The 21,320-nt window shown below is 53.0% G+C and overlaps 1 protein-coding gene across 3 annotated transcripts in view; it reads right to left on the bottom strand.

Moving 5' to 3' along the window:
- Positions 1 to 6,376: 6,376 nt before the first annotated feature.
- CLMN (calmin) overlaps positions 6,377 to 21,320 on the bottom strand; it is a 93,304-nt gene continuing 78,360 nt past the window's right edge. For 2 of the 3 annotated variants that reach the window (XM_037130181.2, XM_037130183.2), the window contains exons 9-14: positions 17,350 to 18,981; positions 13,422 to 13,618; positions 9,337 to 9,397; positions 8,664 to 8,734; positions 8,177 to 8,273; positions 6,377 to 6,690 (exon numbers count right to left, since the gene is read on the bottom strand). In XM_037130181.2, the coding sequence (XP_036986076.2) occupies positions 6,526 to 6,690; positions 8,177 to 8,273; positions 8,664 to 8,734; positions 9,337 to 9,397; positions 13,422 to 13,618; positions 17,350 to 18,981 (2,223 nt within the window). In that variant the 3' untranslated portion in view covers positions 6,377 to 6,525. Of the gene's footprint in view, positions 6,695 to 8,176; positions 8,274 to 8,663; positions 8,735 to 9,336; positions 9,398 to 13,421; positions 13,619 to 17,349; positions 18,982 to 21,320 lie in introns of all 3 variants that reach the window. The other variant, XM_037130182.2, reaches the window with a different exon arrangement.

Raw genomic sequence — 21,320 nt, 5'->3', positions numbered from 1 at the left:
AAGGGAGCTACAATTCATTCAACAAACACCCATTGAGTGTCTACTGTGCACAGGAGATTCTCAGAGAGCTTAACTGGCCCACGATATCCCAGCTGTCTGGTGACAGAGCCGAGATACGAACTGAGCTCCGGCTGATTCCCCAGCCTGCCCTCTTTCCTGATCCCACAAAATGTCCTGCAGAAGGGGGGAGTGACTTTTAAAAAAAATGGGTTCGGTTAAAGAGAGCCCTGCCAGATGCAAGCCACAGTTGACACCTCAGTGGCAGGGAGTTTTAGAAGTTAGCAGTGGGATCGGGGCCAGAGATGGTTGCACTGTGGGTGCGTTTAAAGACCATGTACTCAAATAGCACAAAATACTGGTTGTTTCTTCCCCATAAACAAGAATGTTTTCTGGCCCAAAGTCACAGCCCTGGGCTGGGAAGAACTGCTGACCTGAGGTGTTTCCTCAAGATCCTCAGAACAAACTGTAAACACAAGTCGGCCCTCCTGGCACCATGAGGCCGGGCGGTCCCAGGAGTGGGAGGAACAGCAGAGCCACTGGCCTCCGCCGACTCTCGGAGAAGCCCGCGCACAGTGGTGGAGAAGTGACAAGGCCTGAAGGTCACTGTGTCACTTTGAAACATCAAGAGCGAGGGCCGAGTGCTCACGTGGAGCCTGAGGACATGGTCACATCTGATGGGAGTGAGAGATGCTAGGTGCAATTCACACAAAGCCCATGCCTCTCATGGGCTCACCTCCCTGTGGGGCTGGCTGTCATTCAGAACACAAGCCCCACGAAAGACAGAGGGAGCAGGTCAGTGGACCTCAACGTCCAGCAAAGCAGCTATGTCATTTCTTGTCTCCCTCACACTGGCTGCTAAGGCAAACTCTGCAGCAATTTCTAGCAAATGAGCATGATATCACCCATGCCAGCTCGTAGCCGTCACCAGCCCGCCCCAGCACCTGGACCTCGTCATCAGAGCAGCGAGCTGGATGGGCCAGAGGACGCACCTGCTCTTCGTGGGGGCTCCAGACAGCCTGCAGGCCCAGGGCTTTAAATCTTCCCCGAAGGCGGTTTCAGCAGGGATTATGCAATGTCAGGACCCGGAGAGCTTTGTGCCGGCTTCCTGGCAAGAGTGTCACTAAGACGGTTCTGAGAAGCCATGTGGAAGCTCTGACACAGCCCACTTTGGGGGCTTTGGGTGGGTCCCTCGGCAGAGGTCCCTGAGGGAGGTCTCCAAGCAGAGAGGAGAGAGGCCACGTGTCAGAGCTCTGGTGGGGTTTCTGGAGACCTTCTGGACACTCGAGGAACACCAAGCTTGCATGGAAGAGTTCACAGGACCACAATCCAATGACAGAACCACACACACCAGTTCTTACCCAGAAGCCGTGATGAACTATCATGAGTAAGACCTGTTCTTCCCTTGTTCACTCTGGCTTGTGTTCACCTCTGGAGAGGTTTGTCCTAGGCTGTTCTGAGTCCTTGGTCAGAAGGGGAGGGAGGGCGAGCTTCAGGGGCTGGGGGCTGCAGTTCTGTAGAACACCCAAATGGGAACCTAGCTGTCCCTCTGGCGGGCACCTACTAGCAGTGTGACTGTCATCTCCACGCCCTGATCTTGCTTTCTCATTTCTTAAGCAGGTGCTGGACCCTTACATGGTCCCTGAGGCTATTGAATAATCTGTACTTTTGAGGATGGACTCTATAGACGGCCTCCAAGTGTTTCTCTCCCCCACTGTTCTACTTAAGAGCAGGCAGGCACTGCACAGAGAAGAGTCGGGGGAATGGCGCTGAACCCCAGAAACGGAGACGCAGTGTGTGTCCCGGGGGGCTGTCTAGAGGGCAGTGAGGACATCCTTTCTGGTGCCCAGTCCCGGTGGGTTTGGCCAGGAGGAAGTGCTCCCCAGCTCCATCACAGAGGGGCCACCCTGTTTGTTCACTGGCAAACGCCAGCGTGGACTACTGGTTTCCGCATGAAGTAAGGGTGGCAGAAAAACGTTGAAACTCAAGGAACTTGTGGAGAGGTGGGGGATCTCAGATTCGTGGGGGGAGGAGCGGAAAAGGGGGATGGAGAGAATTCTTTTAAGTGCGGCATTTATGAGAGCCTGCGGGAGCTATCTCAGCCTCCTGCACAGTATTATACAAAGGCACCCAGAGGCCTCAGCTCAGCAGGATGGATGTCCCCACAGCCCCAGCTGGACTCAGGGCAAGTTCACAGACAAGTCCACAGAGCACAGAGCCACCTAACAAAGGGGGGAGAAAGCTCAAATTGGACCTGAGATTCAAGATGGTGTGTTGAACACATGGGCTGCTTTCTTCCCGTGTGAAGCCTATGAAAAGAAGAGCAAAGGAATGGAAGGTACATAATCACAAAGACCAAGGGATGGAAAGAGGCGGCGGCAGGCGGGAGGTGCCGGGGGCAGAGCCGTTGGAGGAGCGAGCAGGGCGGAGGACTCCTGCAGAGGTGTGTCATGAGTGGTCAGTGTAGCCGTCCTGCTCCGTGGAGGATCTGGAGGAGGTCCAGCCCAGGGACACCAGGCCCCACCGGGCGAGAGGGACTCAGTGAGCCTGCACACCGACTGGGATGGGACTGCCTGCCCAGAGGTCAGGAGCCGGGCCCTTGGCTGTGTGCTGGGATACCACGGCTCTGCATCAAGGTGCTTGGCTGAGGTGCCACTAGGAGTTAAAATCTCACCCTCTGCGCTGCTTGCTCAAGCCTTGCCCTGGCTCAGGGCTGCATCTTCCTGGAGGAACGGGCAGTAGGTTCCCTCTGCCGATCAAGCTAAGTGCTTAGAGGTAGCTTCTGCCCCATGTGGGCACCTTTTTTCCCAAGTCATCCACCCGAGGGGACACCTTCTTTGAAATTAAATGAGGCCACTGCACAGCTGGTAGCAGCCCTGCATGTCCCTCTCCCCCACACACGAGAGAAGTGGAAGTGTCTCTGAAGGCACGCAGTGAGCCCCAGAGAAAAGGCCTGAAAATACTGCTATGCAGGTCCTCCCCTGAAGACGCCAGGTGCAAACCTGGTGACCCTCCAGAAAAGCCCACCACCTGCCACAGTGAGCCTCCCATCCATTCTTGGATGCACGACTCTTAAAGACGGCCAGGTCCAGGGGATCACCAGATGTTTGAGGGAAAAAAAGCTTGTAACATGCAGGTCGGAGACTGACACCAGCTGAGAAAAATGAAATGGGGAGGAAACCACAGCATCAGGACAGCAGAAAAGGGCTTCCAAGAGCCCCGCTGTCACGACACCCACAGACACGCACGACCAGCACCCGTGGAACAAGGACAAGGCGCTAGGAAACAGGAACAAGAAGCACAGGAAGATGTGGAAATAAAAAAAAACAAGAAAATTCATCAGGTTGTGTCGAGAAGATAAAACTGAAAGACTCTCCCTGGAAGCAGATAAAAAAATAAAGAGATGAAAAACACTAAAGGGTTAACCGGAGAGGTCCAGTGTTGGAGCCACAGGTGGTCCGGAGGGAAAGGTGAACAATACAAGGAAACTGAACACATTCCTCAGGAGACCGGCCCGGGGTGCACCAGCAAGGGTACGACACTGTGGGGACAGCTCAGGACACTAACAATGAGGGGACTGTAAATGTTCCCTGGGCTTGGGACTCCGACTAGCATGAGAATCTCAACAACCACGTTGGGGGCTGGGGGGATGGAGGAGGCATTATTTCCCCCTGCAATTCTATCCCAAGCCACACTTGGGTAAGGGAAGAATAAAGGCATTGGAAGTTATGCAAAATCTCAAAATATTTACAATGTTTACTCCCATGTTCCTTTTCTTAAGAAGTTATTAAAGAATGTGCCACATCGAAAAAAAAAATCAAATCAAGGGGCAACAATTGGACAAGAGCATGTAAGCACAGCGCACTACACGGTTTGGGGGTGAGGACGTCCTCATGCAGCCACACGGAACAGGGGCGCACCCCACACTATGCTCTCACTGTGCCGCAAAACACGGTGGGGGGATGGGCAGAGCGCGAGCCCCATTCGCCACAATAGCCCCCCAGTGGATGCTTCTGAATTAACTTCAACAATAAAAGTATGAGCGTGCCGTGTAGGAACGCAAAGGTAAATATTCAAAAGAGCTGAAAGTGTTACTTCTAGAGAGCAAGATCAGGGGGCTGCTTTTCATTAAAAGCCTTTCGGTGTTTGTTTATTTTTAAACTACGAACATGTATTACTCGGATGAGAGTCTAAAATAAATTTTTTGAGAAATTATAAGCCATGGGATGGTTTACCCAGCAGGCTTCTCTATCCACCATTAATACCCCAGTTCTTCCCTATGTGTCTATCCTCAAATGAGAGATTTTATTTTTCCCTTACAAAAAAAACACCGGTTTGCTGCCAGCCTGGACCAAATGACTTTTCCGCATCGTGCCAGTCGATGGTTTTAAACATCGAATTACAAGTCGTGCTGGGTGAGAAGAGAAGCCTGCGGAGATTTTTCTCAACAAAGTCTAGACCCGTAAATGAAATGAGTAACATTTGGGCCGACTCTTCCCTGGCTCGTCAGGTAAGTAAGGGAGGTGCGCCCTGCACGGTGTTCGAGGTTATAAAATATCACACATGTAATCTTTATTGTCTGTACCTTTGAGCTTTCCATGATGCCAGGGCCTCACTAATTAGCTCATTTTCCACGGGACACTTGCCCTCTGAGATGGAACCCCTCCAAGCTCCCAACAGCTTTCTGCCGGGAAGGCTCTGCCCGGTTTGTGGAGAGGAGGTGGGCCACAGTCGGAGCGAATCAGGGCCCGGGGCGGGGCTGTCATCACGCAAACGGGCTCTGCCAATGCTCTTGGCCATGCTGCAGTTCTGTAAACTTGAATCTCACTGCTGGAAATTCGGGGGTCCTGGGCTTGCTGAGAGAGGACTGTAACTCCTGGGGCGAGAGCAACGCTGACACAGCAGCGGACAAGCTGTTAGAGCTGCCAAGGGTCGCCCAGACGCACCAGGAACAAGCCTGAAAGCGAATACAGCTTCATGGGGAAATGTGAGGACAAAGTGGGGGGTGAAGATGGCATTAAAACTCCGGTGTTTTTGAAATGAGGTTGTTTTTATCTAACGATTGTATCTTTTTTTTTTCCCCAGGAAATCCCTGGGCACAATGGAAGTCTCCTAAATGTGGTGAGCGCTCTGGACTGGGCGCTCAGTGGCCTGTGCAGTGGATGACCTCGGAAGACCCACGCTGCCTCTCTGGGTTCGGCTGGAAAAGATGCTGTCTGACGGTCCCCTCTGATCTAATAGTTGGTGACTTTATACGTGTCACCTAACTCATGCTCACTGCAGAGAGGACAATGGGTAGAGAAGGCAATACACCATCACCATCACTGTGACCTGAATCTCCGCAGGAAACAGGGCGCCGAGGGAGCCCGGGCTGGAAGACAGAAGGGCTGGTGGGTGCCTCTGTTCACTCACAAACCGCCTGCCTGCTCTGGTCCACTTGTCAGGATGTTTTCTAGAAAGAAAGTCTTCCCAAGAAACCCCCTTGAAGGACCACAAAGGATGCCTGAGCTGAGACTGCACCCCACAGCAGGTGCGCACGGAGCCTCCCTCGGGGCAGGAACCTGCTGGCCCACGTCCAGCCCTCGTATCAGCCAGACTTGTCCTTAGCCAGCCTCTTCTGCTTTCCTCCTCGGGCTCTTTTTGGGGTTTTGCAGGGCCCAGAGGGGCCTTAGGGATCAGCACCGATGTCTCAGGAGCCAGTGATGAAAGGCAGGGGGCTGCCAAAGCAAAATGGGAGGGACCCCAGTCTGCCCTGCATCAGCTAGAGCTCCGCTTTTACCTGCCCTCTGGATCAGCCGCACCCGGCCCCAAGACTTCCTTTGAAAGGAGGGTTCCATTTGTGGAAAAGGTTTGAAAGTCCAGCGTTACCCCGATTCAATCAATGCAAAAGTAAATTTAAAATGCGTCCCCTTTCCCTGCTCAAAACCCCAAAACGCAGGGTGAAAAAGCTCATGACACAGCATTCGCTTTCCTGCTTGGATCCAGCTATTCCCAGACCCTCTCCTGGAGCTGGCAGCTGGGTGTCCCTTACATGCCTCCCCCCAATTGCCAGACCACACAAGTGCAGGGACACCAGGTACCTTCATTCACACGGCCCCTCCTGGAGAAAAACGTGGCAGTTTCCTCCCCAGCAGAGGCTCTGCCTGGGGCATGCACCCCCTCTCCCATCGGGAGGACCCTCATCGGAGAGGAAGGTAACTCGAGTTCATCTAGGACCTTATGCACCTACATGTGGGATGGGCTGAGGCCGGGTCATGGCCAGAAACCAGTAACTGACAAAACAAGGCACACGAGAATAGAGCCTATCCAAGGGTCCGGCATACCCCTGAGCGCTGAGTACGCAGCCAGAGAGAAAGCATGCTTGGGATTCACAAGAAGGAAAAAAAAAAAGAAAAGCAAGGCGTCCAAATTTCCTGGGAGATCCTCAACTGTTTGTAGCGGTGCCCTGTCTGGACCCCGAAAGAAAACGAAGTAGAAAGATCTCCCACCCGGGCAGGGTCCTGTTCTTTTATTATGCAGACACACGCATCAGAGTCTGGTGATGTCCAGCTGTGGGAAGAGCAGCAGGCAGTACACCAGGAGCCAGAGGAAGAGGATGAAGTACACCATGTCCGGCTGCTGGACAAACTGGGTCAGCGAGTCACTCTGCAGCCTGGCACTCTCCTGCAGCGAGGCTTCGCCAGAGTGGTTGGCCTTCCTGCAGGGGCAAGACACAGGCGGGGCTGTCACAAGCAGGGCCCCGGTGGAGCGGACCCTGCTCGCTCCCTGTACGTGAATGTCCCTGCCCAACTGGAGAGCTGAGGGCGGCCCAGGGGGTGGCCACAAGACCCCGCATTGCACGGGTAGTCCCAAGGTGGGAGGCTGAGGGCCTGGTGGTCCTGTGAGCACTTGCAATACTCAGTTCATCCCCACAAGGTGAAGAGGGAGGGGCCACTAGCCCATTCCACAGGTGGGCACACTGAGACTCACAGGGAGGTGGAGAGGCATGCCCTAGGCCACACAGTGACTGCGACAGAGCGAGGCCCCGGCCTAGGTCTGACTCCCAGGCCAGGAAGTGTCCCAGGCCACCACCGCACCCTTCACACGGTTAGATACTGGCAGTTGTGTTATTACTGAGCAACAGAGGGGACTTCCGTGTCATCTAAAGGAACAGAGAGTTCCCCAGTTACAGAGCATTTGCAAACAGCCATTAGAAACCAAAACCAAAATAACCACCATGAAGTCTGGTTTCTGGTTGTTAAAATAATGGCTGGATTTAGTTTTGGTCAGATTCCTCTTTCTTCTTTTACTTTACAAAAAATGGTGTTAAAGGAACATCCATCTCCTCTCCGGAGGACAGAGCCCAGAGGGTGCTGTGCGGTGGTGACCAACCGCGGTGCCGAATTTCCACGAAGGGAAGGGCTGGGGGCATATTCTGACTGGGAGGGGCACCGGGAGCCTCTGCTTCAGCTGCATGTCTAGAAGCTGAGCATAAGCTCTTTGGAGTCACTTGGGACTTGTGATGGAGGTAATGGGTTGAAACCCCTTCACACCCAACTGTCCCCTGACCCAGGAACAGCCTGGGCCCAGAGCAGACTTCACTTCCATCCTGCTCTGGAAACTGAGGGACTCAGATGCGGATACTGGGCAATGGACAGGATTGTTTTCTCTTTCTTAAAACCGTCCTGAATGAACATTTAAACTGTATTTTTTATTGCACAGGTAGTAAATGCCCCAAAACATTGGAAACACGACTGACTGCATTTCTCAACCATGCAGGCTCAATTTTCAAAGTTTCTATCTCATAAAAAGCTGCAAATGCTATTTTCCTATGAGTATGTCAAGCCCAATGGAAAATGTGCACTAATATTTCCATTTTACAGCAGGGGAGGGGAACAGATCTCGCCTCCTCGTAGGAGCCCGAGAGGTGGAATTCGAGGGATCACACTCCTGGGTGTTGGGCAATATTCTGGCAGAGGTTTTCCATTCCAATAATTTAAGTCCTTCCAAGCCAATTAAAATCCATGGCAAATTTTTAAAAAAATCAATAAAATTAAGTGATTCAGTAATGCTAACAGGCATAGGGGCAGGTCAGACTTGTTGATTTTAAGGATTTCTCTGGTTTCCTATGTCCTAAGTGGGCCAGCAACTTGTGGCGGGCCTGGCCTAGGCCGTCTGGTTCTCCAAGAATAAGAGATACTTTCATAGACTTCCTGGCATGTCTGCCTTCCCTCTTCTTGTCTGCTCTGATGCCATAAAACTGTAAGATCAGCTCAGTGAGCTTCTGAGTATTATACCTGCAGTGGCGACAAGGAACAAACATGGTGGTCAGGTGGGGGGGGCACTCAGAACACGGAGCATCATATCCCTACCTCTCCTGCCTGGCTCTTCCCTGGATAGATGCCGATACATGTCCCCCCCCAACTAAATGTGGTGGTGTGACTCAGACCCATCTCTAAAAGGGAGCCATTTTTATTCATTCATATCCACTTTTCCCGCTCACTCATATTAAATTTACATCCATTCTCTCTGAGATGGTTAATTCTTTGCATTATCTCAGACTCTTAACCTTGTTGTCAACAAAGCAGAGCTGGAGAAGAGCCACCCCCCAGTAGGCAGACTGCATACTTAAAAAATATAAAACGGTTTTTTTTAAAGCCCACAAAACCCCGAGTAAAGCCACCAACCTGGTTGACATTCGATTTCTCCTGTCATCCTGATCAGCTGCGTTCCTCAATTGAACATAGCTAAAATGATCCTACAGTGAAATTTATAAACAAAACCCCCGCAAACCCAATTAGTAAAGATGAAATCTCTGAAACAGAAAATAGAATGATTTTAAACACACAAAGCCGAGCATGCCACGTTTTCTCAATACTGTAAACATCTAGTACCCAAGTCAAATTGCTAAACGTTATTCTCCCCTCTCTCCGACCCCACCCCGGTGGCCCCCCTCCCGCCACCTGGATCAGGAGTGTGGACCATGGTGCCTTGGGTCCCAACACAACCAGAGCTAAACTGTTGCAAATGCAGAGCACATCCTGCACTTCCATTGCACCTGTCCTTGAATGTGATCTTTCTGGGTGTGTGCTCAGGGGCCGGTCTCTTGGATACATTTTTTTTCTTGTATAACGAAGAGGCCTTTGGGCTTAAAATGATCACTTTATTTACACCCCCCCATTGCCCAAACTGGACATCCGACTGGACTGTGCTTAACAACAAGATTTCAATTTGCTTGTCTTCTATCCAAAAGTACAGTTGTTGCATGTTAGTAATGTCAAAGCTCTGGGCTGGGGAGGAGGAAGGACGGAAAGGAACTGATTAGCAGAGGAGTGTGGGAGAAGAAATTCACATACTAACCGTTTCCAAACACCTATTGGTATGTCGTCGGATGTAAATGCTGGAGTCGCTGTGGCTAGTCCTGAAAAACAAATACATGTCTTGAATTCCTACCACCAAGAGCTCCTTGTGGCTCAGCTGGCCCACCCCCTCCTGAGGCTTCTGCTCGTGGACGTCAGCAAACTACGACTCAGACCCAGAGACAAAAATGAGACATTTTTCCCAACACATCTGTTTGGGCTATTGTATGCTTACAAATGTTGGGGGCGCGGTATTAGAGAGATACATGGGCCCTCTTCAACAAGAAAACACAGAGAGTTTTAAATAGAAAGAAGACCACATATTCTTGAAAATCATAGGACCTCACACTAGGAGGGAGTCTCTTTGCCTAAGCTTCCCTAAGTCTGGGCACTTGGCAGATGTCCACAGCTAGCTAAGGTCAGACCTGGGCCAAGACCTGGGATTTAACCCTCTTTCTGGGGCTCTGTTCTGTGCACAACGCTGCTCTCCACTCCTCTGACTCTTGGCTGTACCACCTCTTTTCATGCATGAGGAGGCTAATAAACCACCTTGACTTTGAAGCTGATGTTCAGTAGTTCTCTGACCTTCTACTAGAGCTGGCTTGCCTAGGACTGAGGCAAACAGGACCCAGCCAGAGGCCTGGGCCATCACCCTGGCTTCCTGACTAACTGGCAGCCTTACTTAGCCAAGTATTTCACCTCTGACTGGTTTCCTCATCTCTAAAATGGGTCATCGTTCCTACCCGCCCCTTCACGGAGCTGGTGGGGATGACAGTGTGATGGGGGTCCAAGTGGCCCTGTCTAGCTGCTCAAAAGGAGAGCTAGGTTTTGGGTGTCACTGGGCCTTGATAGAGGGACAGTCATCTCATCTTCTTCCAGGGAAACCTCCTGTGTGGCATCCTGGGGTCCAGAAAAAAGGCCTTTAATACAGAAGTTTATGTCAAATGTTTTCATCACAGGAATCCTTGGTTCCATTACCCACTGCTGCTCTGAAAACTTTAACTAGCTTTTCCTTTGCATTGGGCACGCTGCCAATGAATAGTGCCTGAGCACCTACTATGCGCCAGGTGCTTGGCCAGGCCTCGGGGAAACCTCAGTCCATGTCTTTGGTCTGAAGCCTGTGCCTGTTTTTGCTGGCTGGTCTCAGGCACGGCAATGAAACAAAATGCACTCACAAGGAGAATGAGCCCTGGTGTGGTGCCCATAAGAGCTGACTGAAGGACGTGGAGAGGAAGGGCACGCCTTCCCTGCATCTGTGAAGCTTCTGGTAAAGAGCGCATCCCCACTAGGAGGGGCCTCTCCCCCTTTTCCCAGCATGCTTTGTTTCAGGCAATTTCCCTGTTACAGCATAATCAACAGGAGACTTATGCAGGTTTTCATCCTGAACTTCACCCTTTCAGCAAGCACTGACGATCAAGAGCCTACTGTGTGCCAGACACTGGGCTAGGTGCTGAGGACCCGGCTCCCCCTGGAGCCAACCACAGACTGAAACCTCACGTTCATTCGTTTATTCATTCAGCCAAAGAATTTGTCCTGAATGCCAAGTGCAAGGCAAGGGCTGTGCTAAGTGTCAGGGCAGTGCTGGTGTGTCCTCCCCGCTTCCAGGGCTCTGGCTTAGCACCTAGGTGGGGAGCGCATGATGAATAATTATACAAACAATTAGGGAAACTACTGTTTTGATAAGAGTAGGGACTATGACAACATATAAAGGCGGATCGAAAATAAGGCCGCCTGGAGGAAGTGAAAGCGAAGCTGGGACCCAAGGGGGCGAGGCAGGAAACAGGCAGGGGATAGCGGGTCCTCAAAGGGGAAGGGCCTGGGCGAGGGGTGGGCATTCAAGGACCTCAGCTAAGAGCAGGGGGCCTGGAGCACTGGGGATGAGAGGGGAGGATGACTGAGGGTGGAAGGAGGCGAAGCTGGGGGACAGGTCGCGAGAGGTCCAGCAGGCTGTGGAACAATGGACCTTTCTACCTAGACCAACGGGAAGCCACAGATGGGGACCAAGTCAAGGTCCAGCCAGAAAACATCCTGGGAAGAGAGATGCCCAGGGCTCAGTTCCGCTCAGTAGTAGCCTGGGGCCCACACCGCAGGGAGCTGGAGAGAAGGCCTGGCTCACGAGCTGAGCCCTGGGGTTCTCACCCATTCATACCACCGAGAACACCTGTGCACATGTGTGCACACCTGCCTCCGTTTGGCATGCAGTTTCCACCTGGCTGCACTGCTTCCCCATCAGACAGGAGAGATGGCGGGGGGGGGGGGGGGAACTGCAGGTGGCTGCTCCCCGCTCTGCGTGGAATGGTCAGGGCAAGGTCCACCAGGCCTCTTCCCACACACACTGAAATACCGGTCCACCTTTCCGTCTCCATCCGCACCTTCACAGGGACGGGTTCTGCGGCTACCTCCTGAGACGGCAGGCAGCCCAGATGCCCCCACATCCCATTTCTCCTCCCACCCTCACATCCCAGACATTCTCGGAGCACCTGCAGGGTGCCAGCTGCTTGCTCGGGCCGTTTCTCTCATCCGGAAGGCCTTTTCTCCTTCTCCCAGAGCCACATCCCACGTTCCTTCAGTGCTCCGTGTAGAAGGTAGGTCAGCCTCCGGGCTATCCTGACCCCTCCCCTCTGGCACCACCTTGTCTCCCACTAGCCCCGGACGGTGGTGCTGTGCCTGAATTATGCCGTGGCTGACCTCTTCTCAAGTCCCCGAGTCTAGCAGCCTCCATCATGGAATGGCTGCTCACAGATTATTGAGAACTGACTTGCTCAGGGAGAAGCTGAGCGGTCTGGCCAGTAGCTGACGGCCCCTCCCTAAGTTGTGATAAAGCAGGAGACAGTCCCAGGCCATCTGCCCGTAAGTGTTCACCAGCATCCAGAGCAGGGCCAGCTACACACTAAGATATAAATGTTCCCTGGACAGTCATGAGAGGAGCAGGAAGAGGGACTCTGGGAGTCATGGTCAAGGTTGGCAGTGGCCTTCCACTGCGCCTTGCCCCTCCTCACTCAGGCTCCGGACTAACCTTCCTTTGTGCCCCACTGCCCCGGGCACGGAACCTGGGCAGAGGGGAGACAGAAAGCTGGGCACCCACCAGTTCCTACTCGGCTCTCCCTGTCTGGGCTTCTTCCCATGTACCCCCCAAATGCACATCTCAGCCACGTCCCCTTGCAGCCAGTATGGCCTACCCTCCATAGACAACGAGGGGTCAGGAAGGGAATGTGCGTGGTGGGGTTCAACAGGGCTGTATCCGAGACCCCAGCTCTGCCACCTCCTAAGCTGAGAGGTGCCTAAGCCCCCTTGTCTGTCATGGGGGTGTCCGTGAGAGTTAATGAGGAAATGCACGGGAGATGCCTGGACACACAGGGTATGTAAACAGTGACCGCTGTGACGAGGAGTGATAATAGGGAGAGACCAGGGTCTTCTGAGAGTCAGCAGTGAGATATTTTCCCTGGGACAAACCTGGCCCATCCTGTGGCCTTGGAGTGACACATCAGATGTGTGCTACAAGACTCCTGCAGATCAGTTCAAGGTCATTATCCTCCCTGAGATAAATTAGCCATGCTTAGTTCTTTAGAACCAAACTCATGGATGAAGCCATAACATCCAAGTCCAAATTCCATGAAGCAGAGATGAAAGGTGCCTTCAGCACACAGGCGGCTCCTCCCTTCCAATCTGAAGGATGCTTAAAACCAGCCAAGTCTGACCTCTCACAGCGGTCATCTGGGGCCAAGAGCCCCCACACCTTCCTGCAGTCCAGCCATTTCTCCGCTCACTGCTAGTTCCCACTCAGGGGCACCTGGAGTGAGGAGAGACGGCAAACTTCCCATCTCCCTGTCCAGCTGCTTATCTGCAGGCCGGGTGAAGGGGAGGCCAGCTGGGGGGACCCAGGTGCAGAGCCGAGGGTGAGTCTGTGCTCCTGATTCTGGCAAATGACCGACTGCCTGAGGAATTCTGCATGAACCTGTGAACATTCTCACAAAGTTTCCTTTGCCGTCAGCCCGAGCCCCGCCACCCATCAGAAATGGGCAGAACGGTGAGCCCGGGGAGTGGCTCTCTGGCTGGGCCCTAGCGGGGAAGACAGTAATGAAATACCTGGAAAGGACTCTGTAGTCGCCAGCGTCGTCTTCGAGGTCATCTGAGGATCGAACAGTTCCAGGTGCTATAAATATTGAACTTTCTACGTGGTCCACATGTTTCTTTTTTTCCTTTTTTTTACTGCTGATGGCTTCTCCCATGACCTTTTCTTCTGAAGGGTTTGCTGAGTTTTCCGAGTCTGGGGACTCCTGGGACTGAAGGACAGGACAACCAAACACAAGTCAGCATCTCGCACTGCGATGCCGCATGAGCGATGACGCTGCCCAGCTGTCTTCTGTTTGGCTCCGCCTCGATTCCAAGGCCCAGCGAGGGCGCCCCTTCCAATGGCCTCTCCCAGGAATTCTTTCCAGTGCAGCCTGCCTTGGGAGGGAAGCCCACCCAAACTCCTGTCTCCTGCATGGAGTTCAAACACTGCAGACTGATGGGGTGAAAACGGCATGAGGTCTAGCGTCTGTAGTGTCTAGTTTAAAATCCTGGCCCACCCAGCTATCTGACCTTGAGAGACTGACTTTACTCTCTGATTCTCAGTTTCCTTATCTGACAAATGGGTATAATAATCACCAGCCTCTCCATGATACCACAGTGATTCATAGAGAAGATATCCCTCCCAAGGGCAATGATTGGACCCTTCAACGCAACCGTCATCTGCTTAAGCAGGGAAATCAACCCGGGAAGCCGGGGTGGGGGGGGAAGGGGGCAACACAGGGTGCAAAGGTGGCCCCGGAGTCTGGAGAGGTACACACACAGGCAAATGTGTAGTTGATGGGATGGCACTTCACTGTGCCTCAAGCTGAAGGTGGACTGTGGTGCCTCCCTAGGTTTACGTGACAAGGAATATTCTTCGACCACTGTCTACACCAGACACTCCAAAACCCACCAGCAATGCTCCTGAGTGAGACCAAGAAGCGTGGAAATTGTTGGAGCCACCTCTCAATACTTCCTTAGGGCCTAGAAGAACCTGCTCAGCAGGCACAGGGATGAGAGGGTTACTGTGGCCAGGCTGCGCACCCATAGAACAAAGCTCGGCGCAGAAATTAAAAACGCTCTCAGCAATTTGACCCTCCGGTTCCACCTCCAGCATCAACGAAATCGTTCCGAGAGGTGAGACGTGGAGATGACATTTTTTTAAAGACTAGAAGAACTTGCCATTTGCTAGGCTCTGTCAAAGATGTATTTTTCTTTTTTAAAGGAGGGCCAGATATCAAAGAAATGGTCCATCTGGCATTGTCTTGACTGCCTGGAGGCCAGACTCACAGACCTCGCCTGCACCCCCTCCCTCTGCGCCTCCACAAGGATCCAGGCCAGGCTGCCCGGGGGAGCCAACTGCAAGGTGGGCCTGAGAGCAGCAGGCCCCTGCTGGGTGGACCGGTGAGAGCCAGAGGCAGCAGGCCAGAGCCGAGAGGCGCAGAGCACACAGCACCACTTCACACTGCACAAAGGCTGCTCCCGCTCACCCCGGACTCAGGTGGAAGGATGCTCCAACCCAGGGCTCCAGTTCTCCTCCCTGTCCAGGGCTGTCAGCCCCGCCCCGAATCACCTGTCCACGTGCTGGTGCACAGCCTACCTCTGGAAAGCAGAAGAAAGCGAAACGCCAAGTCTGCAATTCTGTTGGCCACACTCACTCAGCCAGGGAGAGGGACCGACCCCCTAATTAGCCATTTCGAGTGACACGGCAGGGGCACAATTCGGGCTTTCTTCCCACCACCCACTCAGCCTCCTTTCTTTTGTCCTAAAAGAGGTTTTCAGCCCATAATATCCCTGAGAATCACCCCAGTTGCTGTCATGATCCCCCAATCTGAAGACCCCAAGACCTGAGCTCACTGAGGGACATTTCTGACCCCTGGATCTTGGGTAGCGTTGGCTTCCAACAAGCCTGCAGACAGTGCGTGGGAGGGGGTGGGGGACCGGGACTGGGCTTCTCTGTGTGTGGCAAAAGGGAAAGACAGCAGGTGGACCCCGGCCCCTGCGGAACCACCCAGCCCTCCATCCAAAGATGAACAGAGTGACTGTCCCCCACCCCAGAGGGCCCAGTGGTCCTGCCACACTTGCCCTCAGGCTGTTACTGCCTGAGACTTCTGCTCCCAGCAGCGATCCTGGCGGCTCTGCACCGCCGTCCAGGGTTGGCAAACCAATCAAAGTGAGCTACTGAGGCTCACTTAGGCCTGTCTCAGCCCTAAGTGTCTCCTAAGGTTGCTCAAACTCTCCTTTCTTCCGTAGGCCTCTGGGCTGCCAGCCTTGGCATTGCCGAGCACCCTGGGCCTCTCCCTCAGCCCTGTCCCTCCACTGCATGAGCCAGAGCGTCGCCATTTGCCTCGGTGTTCAATGCACCCTACCTTCTCCTTACGCCCCCAAAACATCATGCAATACACCTTTGATTCCTGCTTCTCAGGCCCTGCCAGGCTGGTCTCTAGGGTCCGAACCTTAATACACCAATGCTCACGCTCTGCCTGGGAGAGAAAATCACAACCCACAAAACCTGGCTAAGCACTAGGGTAGGAAGGATAAAGATTTATTGGCTGGAGAGGAGCTCAGAAGGCTCCTGGGAGGAGGTGCCATTTGCATGAGGTGTTGAAGTTAGGTAAGCTCTTGCCAAGTAAAGGGGGGAAGGCGCTGGGACCAGATCAAGCAAAGCCTGGAGGCAGAGGAGGACAGGGTAGCAGGGAGCCAGGGATGGGGCTGGTGTGACTGGAGGGGAGGGAAAGAAGGGGAACCAGGGGGGTCGGGGCCAGGTGGGAGATGGAAGAGCCTTAAAGGTCACGCTGAGGCATGCGGACTTTATTCTGGGGATTGGAGTAGGGGAGCGACAGGACGGGATTTGCGCTTTAGGAGTCACTGCCCGATGGGGCGGGGCTGCACTGGGGAGGAGAGACAGGAAAGCCTGGGAGGAGCCAATGGGATGGAGTGAGGGGCCGAGCAGAGGTGGTCCAGGTGAGCTGGAATAGCTGATGATGTCCTCAGCAGGCCCCTGCACGTTCCCATCTCAGTCCCCGTGCTCCAGCTGTGCGCTCCACCCAGCACTCCCTCCCCAGCTCCACAGGCCGCCGACACGGCAGCCTTTCTGGACCTGGGTGGGGGTCTCCCTTTGGTAGAGTCCTGAATCCCTCTGCTGGGCCCCATCTCTTATGTCTGATGCCAGGGTCCCTCCCAGCACAGTTACTGGACACCCAGTATCGAACACTGAAGACAGGTTCTTCTTTTTGTCTGGTTCACTTTGCATACTGCCTGCACAGGCTAGGCTGGGTGGGCAGGTGGGCTCGCCTGGGGGCCCTGTCTGCCCTGCCCCTGGATTCCCAGTACCGCCATGGGTGTGCTTATTATCAGGGCACCTGCAGCAGGGAACCCTCCCACTGCACCCTGATAGCATCACACCAGGCCCCCCACCCTCTCCTGCACATGCTGGTGGACCCTCTTGAGCTGTTGGGCCAGATGAAACGAGAACCTCAAGTGGCAGGTAAGTGTGTGCCAGCTGCTCCAGCTCAGAAGTGCGTGTCCCCTCCTTGCCCTATTTGCACACTCCCCTTCAAACCACAGGGGCCAAATAGTAACAGTGCCTTTAAAAGTCAAGGCCAGAGTCAACCGTGAGGCCTCCCTTTGGTTTTCCCAGGCTGTAGCAGGAGGTGGGGGAACCCAGCGTGCGGCTGTGATTACTATGGAAAATGATGACCGTGTCTGCTCTGCTGGACTCTCAGACAAAACCTCACTGAATCTCTTGGCAGCGCTGTGGGCAGGGCCAGGACTGGGGGAGGCCAGTGAGGCACCGAGGGTACAAATGTGAAGGAGCCATCCCTCGCGAGTGCTAGGGCTGCCCTTGCCAGAGCCTCAGTGAGCACCTCCTTAAATGTGCCACCCTGGACGTCTGGGAGGGAACCATGAAAGATGCTAAGCTCAGGGAGGGCAGCATTCCCCATGTCGGGCAATCAAGTACCTGCTGACTCTCCGCAGGGCCACTGTCCTCGGCCTCCCTTTGCTGGTGGTCCTTATGGGCGGGTGGGGGAGTGGCTGGTTTGGCACCCTCCACGCCCCTGTCTGGACTGGGTTCCTGGAGGGTGGACCGGGGCTGGTCCTCGCCTGGCCCCAAGAAGCCGCGGCTGCTCTCGGAGGCCTCGGGCTCCTCCTCCACCCGGGGCCCCAGGTCATACAGATAGCCCTCTGCTTCCTCAAGGTCCATCTCTTCGTTTTTTAAATCCTCCGTGCCTTCTGCGTAAGCCTCCAAAACCGCAGCCAGGGGGACCTCGTAATGCGGGTAGTAGAACAGGTCGTGGGGGATGACGGAAATCTTGGAGAGGGGCGGGGAGGGTTTGAAATCCAGGCCTTCTTCGCTGCGGCTCATGAGGGTGTCCAAGCTGATGCGGCTGCTGGGCGGGTTGGAGGGCAGTTCTCTGCGTGGTTCCAGGGGGCTTTCCGCCTCCCCTTCCTCCTCCCCACGCCGGCGACGTGGGGATTTGCGCTTTGCTTTTTCATGCACCTCTGGCTTTTTATCCACTGGTACCTCCTCAGGGGCCAAAAAATAGTCTGGGTCTTCTTGTCCAGGGGCCTTGTGAGGGTGTCGCTTGCCAGGCTTTCCTGGGGGCTCGTCTGAACCCTCCTGCTTGTGGGCAGATTTACTCCTCCTTTTGCCCAACGTCTCAGCGGGCTCCTCTACAACCTCATCCTCGGTGGATGTTTCCTCAGGGGGCGAAGGATCCTCATCGAAAGCCTGGCTGGTCGAGGCAAAATCGGCCAGGTCGCTGTTAAATTTAGAGGCTTTTAATGGTATGCCTTCAAAATAGTCATCTTTATCCATAGCTTCTACCGTCTGCAGCTCAACCTTGATCTCCAAGGAATCAGCCACAACTGTATCCTTTCCAAAGGGTGAATGGGGTCGACTTCCCTCCCCAGGGCTGGCTGCCCTCTCCGATGCCCCATTCCAGGAAGGAGAACTCTGGGAAGTCAGAGAGTGACCGATCTTACTGTCCCCCAGAGGAACATCATCTAGGGCCTCATCGCAGGCTGCTTCCGGGATGTCAGGGACGTCCTGTTTTGGCTTTTCCTCAGCAACCTCCAAGACGTACCCATCCTGCTTCAACAACTCCTTTGTCCCTCTGGGGCTCCCTGCAAAGCGGGAGTCTGGGCTGTGGGACACGCCCGTGCTGCAGGACGCATCGTGGCAGATGTCAGCCTCAAAGTGCACACTCTTCTTCATTGGCAGATGGTTGGACGCGCGGTTGTCCTTTCTGGATAAGATGGAAGATTCTGCAGATGGCTCACCGATGCTGCTGGTCTTACCTGGGACGTCTTGGAGGACCTGGTCAATGACCTGGTGGATGACCTCGGTGGCAGTGTTTGACAGCACCTGGCTGGGAATGCCCCCCGGGTAGGGTCCTATCACGCTCTCGGGCTTGTCACAAACAAAGACTTTGGAGGGTGGGGGGTGGCTGGTTTCGTGGTTGATGGTGTAGGCACGTTCCCCATCTTCGGTCAGAAATAACACCGTGCTCTCCTGTTCAGAGGGTGTTTCTTTAATGCGGACAAAGGTGGATTCGATAGGGGCTTCTCTCTCCGAATCCACAAAATCCTCCTGCAGAGAGACACAGGGCAACGTGAACTCCGGTCCATGGACCATGGACCCTCCCCACTCAAGGAACAAAAACCGAAACAGAAAGAGCCGCTTCCGAACTAATGCTGAGTGTTCTAACGGAGTTGTAGATGCTTGCAGAACACTACTGTTTCTGCCAAAGTATTTTTAAAAATTCTGTTTTTTTCAAGCTATGGATTCAAAGACCTGTCAATGAACTAAACTGCCGAATGAGCCGTTCTAAGCGAGTAGAGACTGTCAGCTACTTCCTCGTGGTGGGCCACTGCCTGGTCTGGAGGCAGACGGGAGAGCCAACCCACCTGAGATGAGGAAAGGTCAGCCACTCGTCACCGACTACGTGGGCCGGTAGGACAGAGCCAATCTAAAGGGCCCCAGAGGCAAACCCGAATCTCCTTATAGGCTGATTCTCCCCCACGGGGACTTGTGCTGAGTGGAAGTGGCTATGGGCCGGCCTGAAATGCAGGGAGCGGTCTTGGGCCACTGCTGTGGTCGGCTCCCAGTGGGCTGGTGGGCTCGTCGTGGCGACCCCATCCTAAAATTATCTGAAACCAGAAAGCTGAACTTAAATAAAACGGCAGCAAATCCCTTATGGGCTGACTCCTCAGAGGGCCAAAACGATGAGTTCCTCGACGTAAATCGTTATTTCTTAGAGGAATGCGTTCTCGGGGGCGGGGGGATGTTTATTTATACACCAGGTCTAGCATAAAATAAAAACTTTCAAGATACCACGACGCAGGGGGATGAGACCCATAATGAAGAGGAACAACAGTCATTAGGAGTAGAGCCAAGTAAGACCCAGGGTTAGAACTAGCAAATAAAGACTCTAAATTAACTATTTAACCTACGCTACAAGAAATACAACAGTAGCTCTTCATGCTGAAGAGAAATGGTCATAGGTGGATCTGAAGGAGGGAATGAAAAGCACCTGAAATGGTAAATATATTGGTCAATACAAAAGACTAAAAAGTTTTCTTAAAAAATCCTCTGAGTGTCTAAAGCACAACTCTAACAAGGTCCTGGGAATAAAATGTGTGTGGACGTGAAGTGAATGGCAATAATAGCACAGAAGAATGGGGAGAGAGTGAGTGGAATCACAATTTCGCATATATAGAAATATATTAAATATGCACTTTACTTGAAGTGTTATACTAGGAATTCCAGGTAAATTGAGGTATGTTCAAGATGGGCATTATAATCCTTAGAACAACCACTAAAAGGACAGAATGAGGAGAGGTGGCTAAAAAGCTAGTAGCTGAGCGCAAATGGAAACCCCCCAAATAACTAAATAATCCAAAAAAAAAAAAAAACCTCAGGAAGGAAAGATAAAGAAGCATAGCACAGAGAGGACCAATGGAGAACTAATCAAAATCTCTATTTAAATCGCTGTAAGTGAATGAAAAACACACTAATTAAATGAGACACTAATTCTTGTCAGAATGGATAAAAAACAAGCCCTGACCATCCACTGTCGGTAAGAGACGTGTTTACCAGCACACGCACACAGAAAAGAAAAAGATGAGAAAAGATGTATCATGCAGGCAGCGTGTGACGGCTGGCGTGGCCACGTGGGCCCGAGACAAAGTGCGCCACAAGGCAAGGCAAGAGGCTGCTTCAAAATAAAACCGCCCAGTCATCAGGAAGACACGAAAGTCTCAAGTGTGTGCACTTACAGCACAACTTCAACAAACGTAAAGCAAAAACTGAGAGAGCTAAGAAGAAGAATAAGTCCACAATCATAAGTTGGAGATTTTTATATTTCTCTCACACTAATTGATAGGAAAAGCAGAAAAAAAATATCAGGACACCGACAGATGGACTATGAGAACAGCGTGTTAACCCACTCAACCTAACTGATATTTAAAGAACATCAATTTTTTCAGCCCATGAGACCCATTCTTTTCAAGTGCAGGTGGTACCTGTAACCAAAAGAAACCATACGCTGGGCTGTAAAGCCAGGCAGTGTCTGGTGCCCGATGGCCAAGGCTTAAGGGATGTTTATGGAAATGAACTAAACTTCAGGAACGGTTCAGTCGGTGCTGGGACATAAGCTGGGACTCGGCATCTGGAGTCCTCTGGGCACGTGTACAGACTGACCGCTCTGCAGTGACACACTGTGTTCTGTGACTTGGGATGTCTTTCTCAGGTCTCATCTCTTAATTCACTTCTTGCTCCCCGGCCCTACCTGACAGCGCTGGGGAGACCAGTGTCAGATTTACTGAATCCTGGCTGCAACTCCTACAAATACCACAGGTTGTAGTTGGTTTCAACCTTGACCTGCGTCTTCAGGACTCGAGGCAATGCCTAGTATCTCTGAAGTTAGT

Source organism: Artibeus jamaicensis, unplaced genomic scaffold (assembly GCF_021234435.1).
Source record: "Artibeus jamaicensis isolate MK-2021 breed Jamaican fruit bat unplaced genomic scaffold, CSHL_Jam_final contig_444, whole genome shotgun sequence".
NCBI lineage: Eukaryota > Metazoa > Chordata > Mammalia > Chiroptera > Phyllostomidae > Artibeus > Artibeus jamaicensis.
The sequence above is the reverse complement of the archived record's forward strand: the minus strand, read 5'-3'. Positions and strand labels throughout refer to the sequence as shown.